This window comes from Varroa destructor, unplaced genomic scaffold (genome assembly GCF_002443255.2).
Source record: "Varroa destructor unplaced genomic scaffold, Vdes_3.0 BEIS01000001.1, whole genome shotgun sequence".
Taxonomy (NCBI): Eukaryota; Metazoa; Arthropoda; class Arachnida; order Mesostigmata; family Varroidae; genus Varroa; species Varroa destructor.
Window position 1 is genome coordinate 658399 of NW_019211454.1, and position 16840 is coordinate 675238.

General features: G+C 37.3%; 1 protein-coding gene across 1 annotated transcript in view; it reads left to right on the forward strand.

The window, feature by feature from the left end:
* LOC111255523 (gastric triacylglycerol lipase-like) overlaps positions 1-16840 on the forward strand; it is a 35213-nt gene that overhangs the window by 8911 nt on the left and 9462 nt on the right. The window contains exons 4-8 of the mRNA XM_022817570.2: positions 242-303; positions 896-1038; positions 7104-7327; positions 7842-7994; positions 13552-13680. Coding sequence (XP_022673305.1) covers positions 242-303; positions 896-1038; positions 7104-7327; positions 7842-7994; positions 13552-13680 — 711 coding nt within the window. The remainder of the gene's footprint in view (positions 1-241; positions 304-895; positions 1039-7103; positions 7328-7841; positions 7995-13551; positions 13681-16840) is intronic.

Sequence of the window (16840 nt, forward strand, 5' to 3'; positions counted from 1 at the left end):
TCATATGGACGTTTAATTGCTAGTTGCCAGAAGATGGCAGAGTTCGTCATTGCTGGAATATATAAAAAAGGAAATCCAGCAATCCGTATCGCACCAAATCTGAGAATGCGTTTCAAAAATGCTCTGAATTGGATAGTGTTTATTCAAAAATAATGTTTTTAATTATTGGAAGCTTTATCAACCTCTGAAGCTGGAAATACGTGAGTGATAAAATCATAATAAGATTTTTTTCTTGCTTTAGCGTCAACTTGTGGAGAATAAAGGGTACCCGTTTGAAGAGCATCGGATAGTTACCGCTGATGGGTTCGTATCGGTTTGAAAACGTCTGTTATGCTAATAGTTAAAAGAGTAGGTGGAAGATAAAAAGATATTAGGTTTTTAACAATTGAGTATTTACACCCTACACACTACGGTTTCGTTCACACGAACTATACCTGAGCTTTTACTGTAGGTATGAGGATCCTACTGCGCGCTATATATATAGTTGAGTTATGACATACAAAATTAAATTCCGGGGAAAATTGTTTACTTTATTTGAATATAATTCCAATCATAGCCCTACTACGTAAATTTTGAGTAACATTAATGTTTATAAAATAATGTTTTTTGTTTTACACTCATTTTCATTTTTACCAATAAGGATAAAAACATACACCTATCTGTATAGGTGTGCACATCATAGAATGCATAGTTACATAATGATCTATTAATGAAAAGGTGTTAAATGTGAAGCTAGTTGCATAGCTTCATCTGAAAATCGTACCTATCATTTCGTTTATCAGTGTTCTAATATTTTTATTACCAAAGTTTTCATACTAAATTTCATATTGTACTTCCGTACTTTTTCTTGAATTAAATTTATTTTTTCATTTATTGCCTAAATCCGTTGCTTTAGCTACGTGCTGATCACGCATCGAATTCCACATGGACGACAAACTCCTTTTATCCAGGAGACAAACAAGAAAGTTGTTTTCCTTCCGGCTCCGTTGTTCTGTTCCTCTACATTTTATGTCGACGACCTAGCAAATAACTCGATTGGTAAGATAAACTTGTTTCGTTTAAAATTTCTGTTCAGGTTTCCACGCTTAGAGCAAAGCACAGTTTTTTTTTATTTTTTATTGAACGTCTTACTATTTGTGAGGCTAAAGTAACTTGGACACAAATATCTTTGCACATGATTTAGACCAAAAACACCAACATCTCAAATACGCAGCCATACTTATTAACAACAGCTGCTTTTTTCTCGGCAGGCAGTTGTTGCTCTTTTAATATATTGTTCAGTAATCTTTAGTATAACAAAAATAGCCATAATATATCTAGTTCGCATTGGGTCGTGATCCGAGAGTTGAACGATTTCAGGAGCTGGAGTTGAAAGGTTTTCGTCATTACTCAAGTATTATAAATGCATCCATATTAGGGTGAAACACTAGCTCCGATGTTGATATCAAGCTCGTCAAACCAAGGCCAGGGTTCAAAGATGGGAACTCTAAACCCCTGCTTTGTCTTGGATTAAAAAAAGCGCAGTCCTTATAAATTAGAAGCCACCCCGTACATCCGCGACAAAACGTTACCTCTGAGCGTTCCGGTTTTATTAATCAATTCGAAATACAATAGGTAAGCAGAAAGCTTAGCCAATATTTGGCCGTCGAAACCCTCAGTTCCCAGTTGCAGGGCGTTAGGGCATTCAGTAGTTTAAGTTCTAGAGTTTTGTTTGAAGAGTAAAAGTAGCGGGGCCGATTGGCAAGTTGTTCCTTTCCTTAAATAGAAACCCCAGATCTTATGTGCGATAGACAGTGCAGTGAAGAAGCAAATTTTCAGTTGGTTACATTATCCAACCTTAATACAGATCCAGCTACTCCGTGTAGCTCCTTGACATTATAATTGTACAAAACATGTTCTTCCTTTTTTTGCTTCAACATACAAATCAAGTTATGTTATACCATCTGTAGGAAGAACCGTTGTATTCAATTATCTAGAAGAAGATGAAATCCCACTATTTTTTTTTCCAGATGCTGAGAAATATTTTGGCACGCTAGCAGAAATGGGGCGTTCAATTTAATCCGCTTTTGAAGTTTTTTGACAAAAACTGAAACGGACATTAATACTTTAGAAGCAGGTCGTCTGTTTGTTGCATCTTTGCTAAACTGTTCCTATTCGGCTGCTTCTCCTTTCAATGCATACTGTGTACAGGTTTGTCCCTTTATTCGCATTCTACCAATACATTCACCCTTTCTTTATTTCCGATTCTTGCTCATAGATTCATGTCGCAGTCTTGAGCTAGTTCGCTCACCGTAAATCTCACCGTTGTTACACGAAGCTCGTGTCGAGCTCTTATATACCTATTGCCAAATTAATAGGAGGTTCCTTTACCACTTTCAGTTTGTTCGCCCGCGTTGCGACACTGCTTTTTTAATATCCTGAAGTGGTTAAGTATAGTTGCAGTTCGATAAAAGTTTGGTAGTTCTAACGTCAATGGTTGCATTTGAAATATAACGCAGTGTACTAATGTTTGGGATGGGATTGAATGAGCCTTCTCGACTTCTAACCAGCGCTGCGAGGGATTACAAGCGGGTACCTTGTAGATAGATCAATAGAGTCGTACTGCGCCACCTTGAAATATTTCCTCTTGTCTGCCAGTGGACAGCATTCTTCCGATCAAGGAAAAGAGCTGACCACATACTAAAACTTGCGTGTGGCAAAAAACGTGATTCCAAAGTCGAAGCTTGTTTTAAAAACTTAAGGATCGCCTGGCCCGTTCCAAGTAATTAGAAACATGATTCCGGATTTGTGAGGAGATGTCACGAGCACAATGATCGGTATACAAAGCAGAGCTTAATCATTAGGAGCGACAATAAAACAAAACATATCCATTGGTTTAAGCCTATGCAATGTTTGACTGTCAATTTCTCTTGTGGTAAAACTACAGACGTATGCCTCTTGGCTACCTCCGTAGGCTTTCAGTTAGATAATGTTTCATGACCTCACTGGAATGAATATAATACAGTGGTGACTTGTCAAACTATAAGGCTGCTCTTGTCTTTCGACTGTGAGTGGCTAATATATCCTATACAGCGGTGTAGTAAATTAATAGTAATATATAGGAAATGCGAATAAAAAGAAATAGCTGAAATCATATTCTGTGCTCAAAAATCTGAATTCAAACGAGATATCGACTAAAGGCTTCATTTTTTTATATATAAGAGGCAATTTGTTAAAAAAAAATTCACTAAGCAGGATTTTCTCTTGTTCGTGGAAGTTTTATTCTATTTAAGCAGCTTATCCGCTTAAATTTATTTTAAGCTTATTTGTCCGATTAATGCGCATTCTAAAATACTTCTGATGAGCTCATGGTAAAAATAAATCACTTCGGGTTTGTCGTCTGCATATACGATTACCAACGCGTAACAAATCATGTCACGAAAGATCTAGTTACTACAATGTATTGTCAAACTGTGCATCGTAAGAGACTGACAGTCATTCGTCCGAATTCATCAATAAATAACTCAGGCCACATGCAAATATGATTTCTACTGGGTTCAATCATTCAGTCTCACATGTGGTATATACTAATTGTGTTTTGCACCGGATGAGGTAAGGCACCAAACCTATGCAGTGTATGGCCATTAGAGATATGTAGATACTTGTCTTACCTGATAGTTATGTTCTACTGGACTGCGTGTCGTGCGAATATCTTTATTATTGTAGTCACTCCTTTGGGTAGTAATTATGTTTCTTGTCTGAACCGTAAAACCATGTTAATGCTAGACCCGGAACCCGTATCTCCGGATTTATCTTGTACGCCGTATATAACATGCTAAATTTCTGATCAGTTCAATCTTTTAAGTCTTTAGGGTTCTGTTAAATCTTGCGCTCAATGTCATATAATAAGTGGTGTCCTGGGTTCGTCTTCGGTATGAGAACACACATGAAAGAACTGACGAATTTATCAGCTGGCGACAGGCGAAAATACTTTGACCGCGTGAGCAAAATTTTTCCTTTTAGATGGAAGAGGCGTCCTTAAAAGGTTCTGAGAATGTTAAGAGGAGTATAGCACTTTTCTTACATGGCTAAGCCTCCGGTTAAAAAAAACCAGCTTCTAATTTCTCCAGCTACACATACTATAATAAACCTTTGTAAATAAAGAAAGGTATTTTATTTTTCGGAAACACTTTATATCCATTATTTATCGTCATTCTCTAGAAGTATTGACATTATTTCGAACGGATTTAGCGCTCGCGGTAACAATACTTTTTTATAACTGCCATGGTTTCTTCTGGCTTTGTTTGTTCTAGATGTATTGTTTTGAGCACCTTGTTCGAAACATAGCGATACTTGGAAGAGAAAATCAGATCGCCTTAATCAGTTAACAATAGTTTTTATATTATCTGTTTCAATGATTGACAAAGATAGTGCGATAACTTACCTTAACTTACCCTTAGCACATTGTCCAACTACTATCTGTCGTCTTTGTGGAGTGTATAAACAACACAATCATTATCCTAAAGTTTGAGCGCCAAACATGTGTCAACCTCATATGGCTAGTGATGTCTTTTAAAACGGCGAGGTAACAACAAAGACTACAATAGAACAGTAAATACGTCCTACGGTAAGCAAAAAAACACAAGCCTTTCTTGAAAACAGAAAACCTCTTCGAAACACCAAGCGGCGATACAATTATATGAAACTCCGATGATTGCTTACCAGCCTAAGAGACGTAATTTGCTGAGTGAGTTGTATGAAATTTCAACGTGCCCAATCTGCCAAGTAGTTAATTACGTATTTTCAGACGAGTATTGTCCAACTTATTGAAAAATTAATTAGTTGACACCAATTTAAAGACAACAATATACTTACCAGATTTTAATATATTAGACGACTATGAAAATTAACATAGGTTACTCTGAATTTCGTTGTTGTGCCGTGCAGGAAGTCAAACTACTTATTTCCAGGCTATATCTACCAGCTATCAATAGAAAACCGATATGCAACATTGAACCCTTTTGTTCTGTCTCTCGAGCATTTAGGTAGTACTTGCTACACCGCATAGGGCAGCTGAAACACTTGTTTTTAGGATTTTAATGCAGTTGCTGCATGTGTCACTATAATATATAATATGTCTATCTGGGTTGTGACATTTAACTAAAAAAAAATGATTGTTTCTTCCATAAATTGAAAGCTACATGACGGTATAGATTGGCGTATACCTTACAGAATTCGAGACGGCGACTTATTGATTTCATACCTCCGAAGTGTCGTCCAAGTCCTCTAGACATCTGGTTTCCGGGGGTTCTCGATTCGGCTCTGGATTGAATGGCTGTTTTTAACTTCAGTGCTACGCAATGTCTAATATTACATTCTATCTGAACTTTGAAAAAATATTCTATGTAACAAGCTGTGTCACCAATAGTTTTTTTAACGCAAAAAAAAAAATTGTATAAAACGCTTACTTCCATAAGGCGTGATTTTGCAGCAAGAATCTTACATCGATGCTTTAAGCGATCAGCTTAATAGGTTAAGTGTAAAGCTTCACTCGTTCGCTCCAAAGCTTCGACGAACGAAAGCTTGTAGTAGACCTTCCGCAACGTCGATTTCACCGTCGGGTACATTTCCTAAAAGTATTAGCTGCACCCAAAGTATTTGTAGACATTTCCGGCGGCTGAAAGTGCTGTTAAAACAGAGTTGTGAAAACTGGAACAGCAGCCATGTTTTTATGGGAAGTGTTTCATCCATGCAAATGCGTACTATAATTTTCCGTCGTAAAGCAATATTTGATTTGTTGCGAAGTGTGTAAGTGCCCGATCGACTTAGTTCCTCTTTTGTGTTTGGTAGAAGTAATTGTGACGCAATTTTTACTATCGTAATACGGTAGAATAGAAAGTTAAACATGTAGTGATTGTTTTTACTTCACAGACATCATTATCTAAGTCAACTAAAAAATGAACATCCATAGCCTCGTATAAAGAGATTTTCTTTTGATGCCGTAAAGGCTTACCTTGTAGTAAAGACCAGAAAAAGACAAATTTGCTTTTTCGACCAGTTTATCTTAACGAAAACGTTTTAACCGATATTTTCCAAAAAAAAGAGCATCTTGAAAAATCCAACGTTTGGTAAAGAGTATTGCTGGAATATTCAGTTGAATTGACTCGTGAATATGTTCGTGTTGATGAGGCAGGTAAATTAACCTGGGTTGGGCAACGAATTGGGCCTGAGTTTGTTCAGAGTTGGAACCGTAACGAATATTTTCTCCCAAAATGAGAGTGTTTCATTTCGGGCCGTGTCCATGAAGCTGCAAGACTGTTCTGACATCGAAAAAAAAGACAGTTTCTTTATGAAAAGATGTAGCAGTCTACTCTCAAAAAGAACGCATTTTGCAACAAACAAATCGGTCTTTAACACACCTTTTGTTGCAGCAAAAATTATTATGCTTCTAAAAAGTCTTCTCTTTTCCAACATGCATGACAATTTTAGTCCTTGGAGAAGCTTGCCTGAAACGGCAAAAATTGCCAATTCTGCCTGCAAAGGGTTTGTATTAAAAGAAATAATGGTCAGATCCCCATATCCGGCTACCTAATATTCTATTAGAGATAATGAAAACTCTGTTTCTATAAGCAACCGTCGTATTTGGTCAGTTACCATTACTGTTTATATAGATAATATTAGCAATTATAATTATCGCAATTATCTCACGAAGCGACGTAAAGGTAACGCTTGAGCCAAAACCATTAGGTACCTTTTCTGGAATCGGATTCGCGAGTGAAATCAATACTATTACAATGATGAAAAAAGTGACTGGAGTCATAGCTTAGAAATAGAATATATAGTATAAAAGCTATACAGGCTGACACGTAACTCACCCCTGTGTTTTAAGTATACTACTCAGCAGCAAAAATTGACTTCCAGGCAGATTGAGTTAAAAACAACCTAAAAACGTAATTATGACCAATTTCTTTCGGTAGAAAAAAATCTCTATGTAGACGGACAGCTATTTAAAGGCACTCATAATTGTTTGGCTTGATGTGATAGTCGTTAGTCCCTTCAGTTGAAAAAGGTACTATGTGTAACAAGTACATTATGCGACTGCCTTTTTATATGATCATTTCTAGGTTATATATTTGCCGATCAGGGTTTCGACGTCTGGCTGGGCAATACCAGGGGGAATGCATTTGGAATGGAGACTCTTAATAGAGGACGAGTACAATCGGTGAAAGATAAGGAGTTTTATAACTATACATTGGTGGAACATGGTATATTTGATGTGGCTGCACAGATAGATTACATACTTCAAGTAACGGGCGCTAAGAACGTGTCCTATTTTGGTCATTCACAGGTGAGCTTTAACTGCAAAGAGATACTCGCTATACTTGCCTAAAATGACATAGGATAGTATTTTTAAAAAAAAGTAAACATTTTTTGAATTCCTAACTTTCAGTTCAAGTGTCTCTCATAGCGAATTAGAGCTAGTAACTCCAGCGACGAGCCCTCACTATTAGTTTTCGTCAAAATGAAGTATCGTTTTATTTATCGGCTAGCCTTCGATGGTTGACTTATTATTTTTTTTTGCTCAAGGAAGTTTAACAGATTAGAAGCCTAACACAGAGGATTTCTATGCAACTCTATTATGCTCTCTTCTATGCAAGAAGTGAGTTTATTCTAAAAGTAGAACGCAAACGTGAGGATAAATGCGTTTTTTTTTAGTCGAAATTTAATGGTCTAAAAATATTCACGTCTAAAGTAAAAAAAAAATAATAGATTATTTAAAATACACTGGACTCTTCTTTATATTAGATGACGCTGCTACTACTCATAGAACAGAAGTTTAATGTCTTATAAATACCATTTAGGGCGCTGCTTCCGGTTTCGCACTGCTATCAAAACGGCCTGCTTATAACTCAAAGATCTCAGCCCTCGCTTCTTTAGGAGGCTTTCGTACATTCGGCTGCAATTTTGATGATCCCTTTCTCAAATCACTCTGGCGATCTGTAAAAGCATTTGTTGTAAGTTTATTAAAATTATCCTTTATTGGAAATTATGGAACAAGGTGGTAAACTTGCTTTCGATAACAGAACAAACCAAATGGAATATTTGAGGCAAATATACTTTGAAGGGGATAAAAGTCGCATAGAAAATAATTTCTATCAGAGCCTCAATAATCCCAAGCCTTGTTAGTAAATCCACTTTGTATATACCGATAGTTTTTTGTCAATGCGACTATTATCTGGAGCAAAAAAAAAAACAAGTAGTAGCTAAAATAGTTGATTCGAAAAAAGCCACATCACAATACAGGATTTATATATCCTTAAAAAGACCAATTATATCTCAGCATCGAGAGTTTGCGTTGTCATTTGGCAGATATATTTCTTTAACCAATTTTTTGCTTTTTGACTCTTGTGCCGAGGCTAAGGTTGTCCCTTTGGACATCATGCAGGTTAGGCCTAAGAGATAATTCCTGTCACATGTTGCTTAATAGATGGTGTAATATCTAACTTGCAAGTCCTTACGACGTAGGTTAGGGTGAAGAGGGTTCAGACGACGTGAACAGAGTTATTCCAGCCACTCCGTAAAACGGAGCGGATGAATACATTGAGTTCCGGATAGAGATCCTAGGAAGCTTTCGGTAAAACTAGCATGCGTTGAAACACCATCGTAGGCACGCGGTCCTTAGTATTATAATGTGGGTCCATAATAGGAATAGTCCATATCGCGGAATTGTATTTTGTGTGATTTAGATGAGAACGCGAAGACGGTCTCGAGAGCTAATTAGCAGTACGCTTTATTGTCATCCAGTCAGTTATCAGGTAGGCTGTGTATTCGACTAAGCGGGTTACACACTTTTTAACTGCAGGATATACCTAATATAAAAAGGCTCTGAACCTTAACACGAATAATTAGTTTCTTTGAAGTTAACGAAACTATATATATGAAATGCACTAAATAAAATGGTATTTCGAGGTATAATAAGCAAGACTTAGTCATAATAACTAAATTTGTTAATGTTTCGTTACTTGTCCCGGGCTGCAAATTTTGTTGTTTCAGGCAAATCATGAGATCTCTTTTTAGCTCTAATTAGACGGATATCTATTTTAGCCGAATGAACATTTTTTTTGTGGAACTTCGTATGCTAAAAACGTTACACTCTACTCTATAACAGGTAAAACTCTCTGACCATATACAAGTAGCTCCTTCAGGATTCAGTGCACAATCTCCTCTACACCGGTTTATCTATTACGTAATGTGTATTGTGACATACATGCTTCACAGTTTTCATACTGATTGCTTGAAGCACTCATGATCAAATTATATATATATATATATGTATATGTATCGAGTTGAACGCTTTTGGCTTTGAAGTCACATATCTCAGGTAAGTTATGTTGCGCCGTATCGACGTTAATAGCTAGGTTGTGAAAATTAACTATCGTTTACAATTTTATTGTGCCCATTTGTAAAGGCGCAACACCGAAAAAATCCAGAAATTTCAAGGTGAAAGGATAGTAGCCAACCAATTACGAATAAAATTAATAAAATTATTGTGAAGAGCTGGGAGGCCATGATATGACCAAGGAACTAAACATCCTCCACCAACCAACATTAAACTATTCAAAAAACATTAGCTACAAAAAAAAGCTTCAATGTTTAGGGGCCCACAAAGTGGCGCAAGCGAATTTTTCGCTTGTATTTCTATTAACGCGATGAAATCGAGCTACTTCTAAAGTGGTTGATCGCGCGGGAACAAATCACATACGACCAGAATGTGTGGTCTGTGACAAGATTGGGGCTGGCGTCAAGGAAGGTAATGCTATGTGTTTGGCAAAATTGGAAAGAAATTGTGCGTTATGAGTTGCTGCCGCTTGTTAAAACAATTGCTTTAAGCCTCCTCTGTTAACAACTAGAGGGATAAGTCACTGAAAAAAACGTGGTCCGAAACTAGTAAACGTCATCCTTTACAATGATAATGCCAAACCACATACGTTTTAGCTGCTCAGCAAAAATTGAGAGGATTTAGATGGAAAATATTAATTCATTCGTGGTATAGCCCGGATTTTCAGAGGACTTCTTCAGAGATCGGGCCCTCAAATTTCACAGTGGCGGGCCATTAATAAAGACGGTGCATATCTATTTTAGTAGCAACATTCCAAAATGCAAAAAAATATTTGCTTTAATTGTGATTTAAAAGCAGCCAACACGTTTTCGTCAACCTTATACGGCGGGCGATAGGATATATATATATATATATCGTCCACCGGATTACCGGTATAATGTATACATATTACCCACACACCCCGTTAGCACGTACCATCCTAGAACAAAAAAAGATTTCGGTCATTTTATAGTAATGAAAATTAGTATCAATAGGGCAGCGAAAAGCATCTGGGCTACAAATAAATCGAACATCTTGTTAGTAATATGACTGATCCTTAACTCAAGAAATTAATGATCCACGTAAAGTTTGTTCATTTGATTACTAAGTGCTCGGTGTACTTATTATTTGCAACATTTAAAAAAAATGCCCTGATGCGCAATCGTCCGTAGGAAGAAATCATTTCACAAGTAATATCTGATTTTCGACTAGTAGGATATTGTATTCGAGCTTACATTTGAAAGTACTTGTGAAAACGTATGTTATCTCAGTATATTAAGCCAACTTGCTTGTAATAGACAGTTGAGTTCCGCATAAAATAGGACGTTTTGCCTACTTCAGAAGCTCTATCCTTATCGATGGTTGAAGAGGGACTAACCCGTTACGACATACTCTAACTAGACTTCAAGATTTGAATAGCACTTCCGAATAATTGCTCAGTATGGCGGGCTGGATATTTAAATTCAGCAATTCCCGTAGTCTACGGACTTCACACCAACTGAATAATGACGCCATTACCGTCCGAAAACTGTTCATCGCAGAACTTTCTTGAGGTGACTAGGTTACTTTCGAAGGAGCGGCATAGTTGTGACAAGTGATAATCTATCTTTTTTTTTTCGCCCTTTTCCCTTTAACCTTGCAATCCCACGGTGGGCCTTCAAGTAGGATCATCAATGCGGACGTATTAACTGTACGGTGTACTTGCCCAGTTGATGCTAACATAGCCATTCTGTGTCTTATAAAGGAGTAGAAGGTACCATATCTATTGTCTCTTTCATATACGCCGAGACTCCAAGGAAGGCTATCAGTTATGTAATGGACATGAATAGCCTGCGGTAGCCTTCTCCTTTTGGTCCGTAAATGTTCGGAAAAAATTTGGCTATCTAATTTACTGCTTTGTTTGCCTCTGCTATGTTTTTCTTTTCGTGTCGCCTACTGCAGAGTGATTCGTCCAGTCGCACATCCAAGTGTTTTGCTCCGTCTACGATCTTAATTTACTAGACAAAGATTTATCGGCCGTACTTTCTTCTTTGCAACGTACAGGATCACTTCATTCTTTTTGGGAGCCTTCCAAGCCTGAATTCGCATCCAATTTGAAATAGTACTTATTGGCATACAGTTCCGTTTCCAACGAGGTCTTAATACAATAATGGCTAATTCATCTGCATACACCACTGCCTCTCTCCCTTTAGGGAGCCCTTGGAGGCAGACGATGTTATCAAAAGTTCTGTTCCGACGAAACGGCCCGGGAAATAATTGTGCATGACATGCGCTTTCATGTTTAAGACAGTTTTCTCGCTTACAATAATCTTTCTTCTTAATAGGTAATTGGAGATTACTAGGACAGGATTACTCGAATGAGATATGTAGACGCTCCTTTCCCTAATATGGTACCGAAATAACTTCTTGAAATTGAAAGCGTTTCGGACATTTGGAAAGTCCGCCAAGAATATTTCAGGCATCTTTGATATTTCACATGATTCTGTAAGCAACTTGTGCTCTCTAGGCTTTTTGATGGTCGACAGAGTGCACCGATCGGTGTCTTCTGAATCCATGCTGCACGGCAAAGGGTAAATTAAAGTCTCCCGCCAACCTTCACAGTCGTCCTTCTATAATGGCTTCAAAGACTTGCTTATCACTTCTCTTTTAATAGCCCTCAAAACCTGCGAATAGGCCTTTCGCTCTTTTGCTATGTTAGAATTCTGCCAATATTTTGTCCATCTGGGGTGCGTAATGGGGGCACTTATCAGTGATTAGGTCAAAATTTCCGAAAACTTTTCTGTGAGACAGTGCGTTACGAGCTACTAGAGACTAACTCTCAGCCTCAAGGTTCCAATCTTGTTTTAAAGTGAATACTACTTGAAACATGTCAACCTAATTGAATGTTGATTGCGCGTTCCTTGCGCAATTAGAAATGGCAATAAACCACTTCTACAAGTCATCCAGTACGGTGTTACTATGATGAGTTCAAAATTTCATAGCCAATATTCTGTTTTGTACAGAAGGTCGAGCTAGATACCAACGTAAAGGGGAAAGATGGCGGAAAACACTGCAGTAATTCATCGACTCACTGGTCCGCTTCGTTAACGCCTCCCAGCGAGAAATTCGCGTGTATGCAGCGCCAGCTAATAGCAGCTTGACGAAAAAGTCAATCGATCCGCGGAGTTTGTTGGGGTGCCTCAGTAGCACTATGATGACTACTCAAACGTCCGCCTGTGCTATGGCATGAAACTATAGTCAGAAACCATTAAGCGGGATAAACGCACGTTTATCGACTTTAAGGGCGATCACAGATAACCTCACTCAAAAAAGAGAGAAAAAGAAAGACAAAGTGGCTGATTAACCCCACAACACGAAAAAAAGGACATGTCCCGAGACGCGACTGTATACTCTTTTTTAGATTTCAGACTAGCAATTAATGCCAAACCGCAGAATTACAGAAGTTGTGCTTGACAGGATGTTAACCTGCTACCCTGAAATTACTCGTCTTCGCACTGCAAGAGGTATCTATAGTCTTCGATGATAAGATGTTTCAGCAAAAACCACTACCTAAAACGGTTGGAGCGATCCAGAAGGACAGTCTGAATACACTAGTTTTTTTGGTTCTTCCCTTCAATGTACCTCAAGCGACCAAAAAACGCCGTAAGCTTATCGACATTGTCCTGTACAGAGATTATTTAGTATTCTAGGGACAGACTAGATTTGCAAAAAGCGGTCATGATAGTCATATTCTTCGTTTCGGTATTTTGTATGCAGTGTAATGTTTTTACACAAGAGTACGAGGTATCTGTGAAAGTATATTAGATAACTTAGTCTCTATATAAAAAAAAAAAGGGACTTGCAAGGAGTTCCTATAATTTTTTGGCAGTTTTTTAAGGCATCGGCCTTGTGCCACGTAATGAGACGAGAGAAAAAAACCGCCCCTGGTTACGACAATTCCCCATGTGTCCCATGTGTATCTCACTTATTAAATTATTAAAGATTTAATCTTAATCTCTTATAAACTGATTTAGGATCATTAGGCCGCTACCGGCTTGTTGTTCAATCAAAATGTTCCAAACAAAAAAAACTTTTTCAAAAGCTAAAAAATAAATAAATAAGAAACAATCCTTATAAAATGACTTAACTGTTACAGGTACTCTCAATGGCAAATATAAGTAGTTTGCTAACAAGCATGCCTAACTTACTTTTAGAAAACGATGCGTCAATTTACTGAGGAATTTGGATGGTCTACAATTAATCAACTCTGTAGGAGCAACTGGCCTGCCTGCAGACATCTTCTCACTACTGTGATATATGGAGATGATAATCACTCTAATATTGTGAGTATAGCTTTTGCAAAAAGATACACAGAAATTATAAATGAGCGTTGGGCCAAGTCGAAGGCCTCGCCCAACTTAAGAGATGGCATTTAAACAAATGAATTGGGGTTAGAAACAATTATATTTAATCATACTGCATAGAAGTAAGAACTATCCTAAGCTGTGATTCTTGGAGAACTTCTACACATTAATGACATGCAAGCTACGAAAGAGGCAGAGAACTATCGAAAATTGTACTAAATGAACAAAAGAAATTGTATAATCAAGTGTGCTCAATAGACACTTAGCGTAAATTATTATAAATGATATGTAAAGATCTCTATCAGTTTCGTCAGCGGAAAACAGCTTTATACCGATTATGTAGTATCCAAATGTACGTACAGGAGATTTTTACTTAAATGTTTGTTACAAAATAATGGCACCGCACAGCAAGGAAGGCGCTGCAAGATCATTAAAAGCATAAAAAGAAAGGGAAAGATAATGCTGATAAAAAAAGGATCATGTCCAACATGCCAGCAATGATGAGGGAATATATATGGAAGTCCCGTGGCTATTAAATCAAACGCGCGCGCCCCCCACGACTTCAACTCTTGTGCCCAGGCCAACTCGTGGGCCCAGGATAAAAAGCCTTATCCAAACAATTTTATATTAAAAAAAACTATGAAAACATGTTCCAGCTCCCACTTCTGCAGTGACGTGTTTGTGAGTATACTTTTGGAAAACGTAAATATGAATGGAAGGAACATTTAATATACGAAGAAAAAAATATGGAAAAGCACATTTTTTATAAAACAAAAAAAGCCTATCCGTTTTCGTTACAGTATGTCTATTTGGCGTACCAATACTTGCTAAGCTGTGATCCTATGTACTAGGTTAACGAGTGTTTTGGGTTTTGTCGATATTTCGCTGGGTACTTGCATTAATATACACCTTGGGTAACCCCTAGGTAGCAAACACTTTATGGAAGATACAATGGTAATCTTCGCTAGCTGATTCTCCTCCAAAAGGAAGAGGTGATACGCTTCTGAAGCCTTTTAAACGTGGGGGCTCGCCACTGAATGCGGGTTTACAACATGAATCGGGACTATATTAATACCCACCATTGAACCTCTGTGTCTAACAAAACAGTATTGTCGGTTATCGCACGTATATGTGATACGATATGCTTCGTATTTTTAAACATAAAAATTAGCTTTTCCGATCATCAGGTTTTTAGGGGAAGATGGTCTTGTCAGATCATGTTTGCTTGGTCCAAGATCTTTTCGAGATTATTCGGACCCACAGACAAGTCTGACACGTGCTACATACGGGGAGTGCCAAAATAAGATACACACAAATGCTAATTACTTAAATTTCCTGCAAGGATCTATGCTACGACAAGGGATATTCGTGAAAACTAATCAGCGTTTAGAAAGAATATATCCTGACGAAGACCTTCAAAGGTATAAGTTAAACAAAAGCTCTCACATGGGGCAGGTCCTGCCTGTTCCTTAGACCGCCCATAATTTCGTGTGAAAATACCTGAAAGATAAACATTTAAAACATTGAATTTACCCTCAGAAATCGATTACATTGGAAGATGCAAGAGCCGCAATTGACCAAGTATGTGGCACAACACTAAATTACATATTTGTTTAATTTTATGACTAAATAACCGATCGTCGTCAGCAGTTGGTTGGCCAGAATAGTAGTAGTTTGCAAAGCGTCTGCGGTAACTTAAGGAAAAGTTATACGTTTTGTATAAATTTCAGTATTTGGAAATAAACACTAAAGTTATAATCATTCGAAGTATGTATACATTTTTGGACCATTTGTCAGTTGGGGTCTGTTCAAGGGGATTCATGAAGAAGTCGTAGAGCTCAAAAACAAAAAATCCTTGCTAATAAACAAATGAAGCGCCAATATATGCTTGGGCTTGTAAACAGAATCGTCTAATAGCAAAACACCCAAAAGTATCCGCACGAAATTAAGATTGTGCTTTGATTTTGCATAAATACTAAAATTCGACTGGATGTAATTTTTAGCTGACTACATTTTAGTCACTTTTAATCGACTGATCTGGAACGGACATTAAAGGGCATATCTTCACTTGCTTAACGAAAAGAGTATCTTATAGTTTCGATATCATCTTCCTTAATAAAATATATTCTTTTAGCGATGAAATGTAAGTCTGAGGCCTATGGTCTCACTGGAAAAAATGTTTCATTCATTCGGAGCTTTTTTGTTCTTACAAAGATTGGCGACTACTGTTGAGACATAAGTGTTGAATATATGTCTATTTCGGTGTAAGCGTAAAATAGCTAGACAAAATTTTCTTTCAGATTTCTATGCTTTTTAAGGCGATTTTTTTGATTATAGTTATCCAAAGCTAAATTTACAGTTGATATTAGCGATGAAACATTGTATACTTCCCTCTAACTTTATTGTCCTCGAAGCAAATCTAAAAATAGTGCCTAAAGCAGAGCATTAACTCGCCACGTACTTACGATATTATTCTCATATATTAAATGATCTATCTATTACAAACATGCGGAAATATCTCACGTAATGTTTATGCGGTAAAGGGCCTAGTTTATTTACAGTAACACAAGGCTGTGTTGGTTTGCATATTGTTCCCTACAGGAAATATCCGGATGTTCATCCGCCCTTTTTTTTTTTGTCATACACGTGACCGCCAGCTACGATAGGTCATCATTACTATTACCCTTATTACACTAATTTTAGACCAATTTTGGCTTCTACGTGGATAATCACGAAGATTCTTGTATTGCTTAAACTGTGTGATAATGAAATCGGATGTAAAGGATCAACAAACGTGAGCGAATGAAGCATGGCTGCAGAATGCTAACCAAAAACTTTACGTCTTAATGTTTTTTTTTCTCTTTTTTTGGATTTAACTATTCACGCTCCAAAATGAACATATAAAAGCCTCGCTGCTGCATTGTAAAACCACATTAGAAAGCTCGGGGAAGTAGCCCGTTCAACAAAAACAAGTGCTCCAATATTGTTCAACGACAACTTTCTCAGTATTAAATGTGATAATTAAAAACCTCTGCTGGCCTGTAACACGCAGATATGGAAAACCACTTATAAGATGCAGAAACATGATAGACATTTGTGTAGAATTTGTTTAAAATAGAGATGTTTTAATAATAAAATA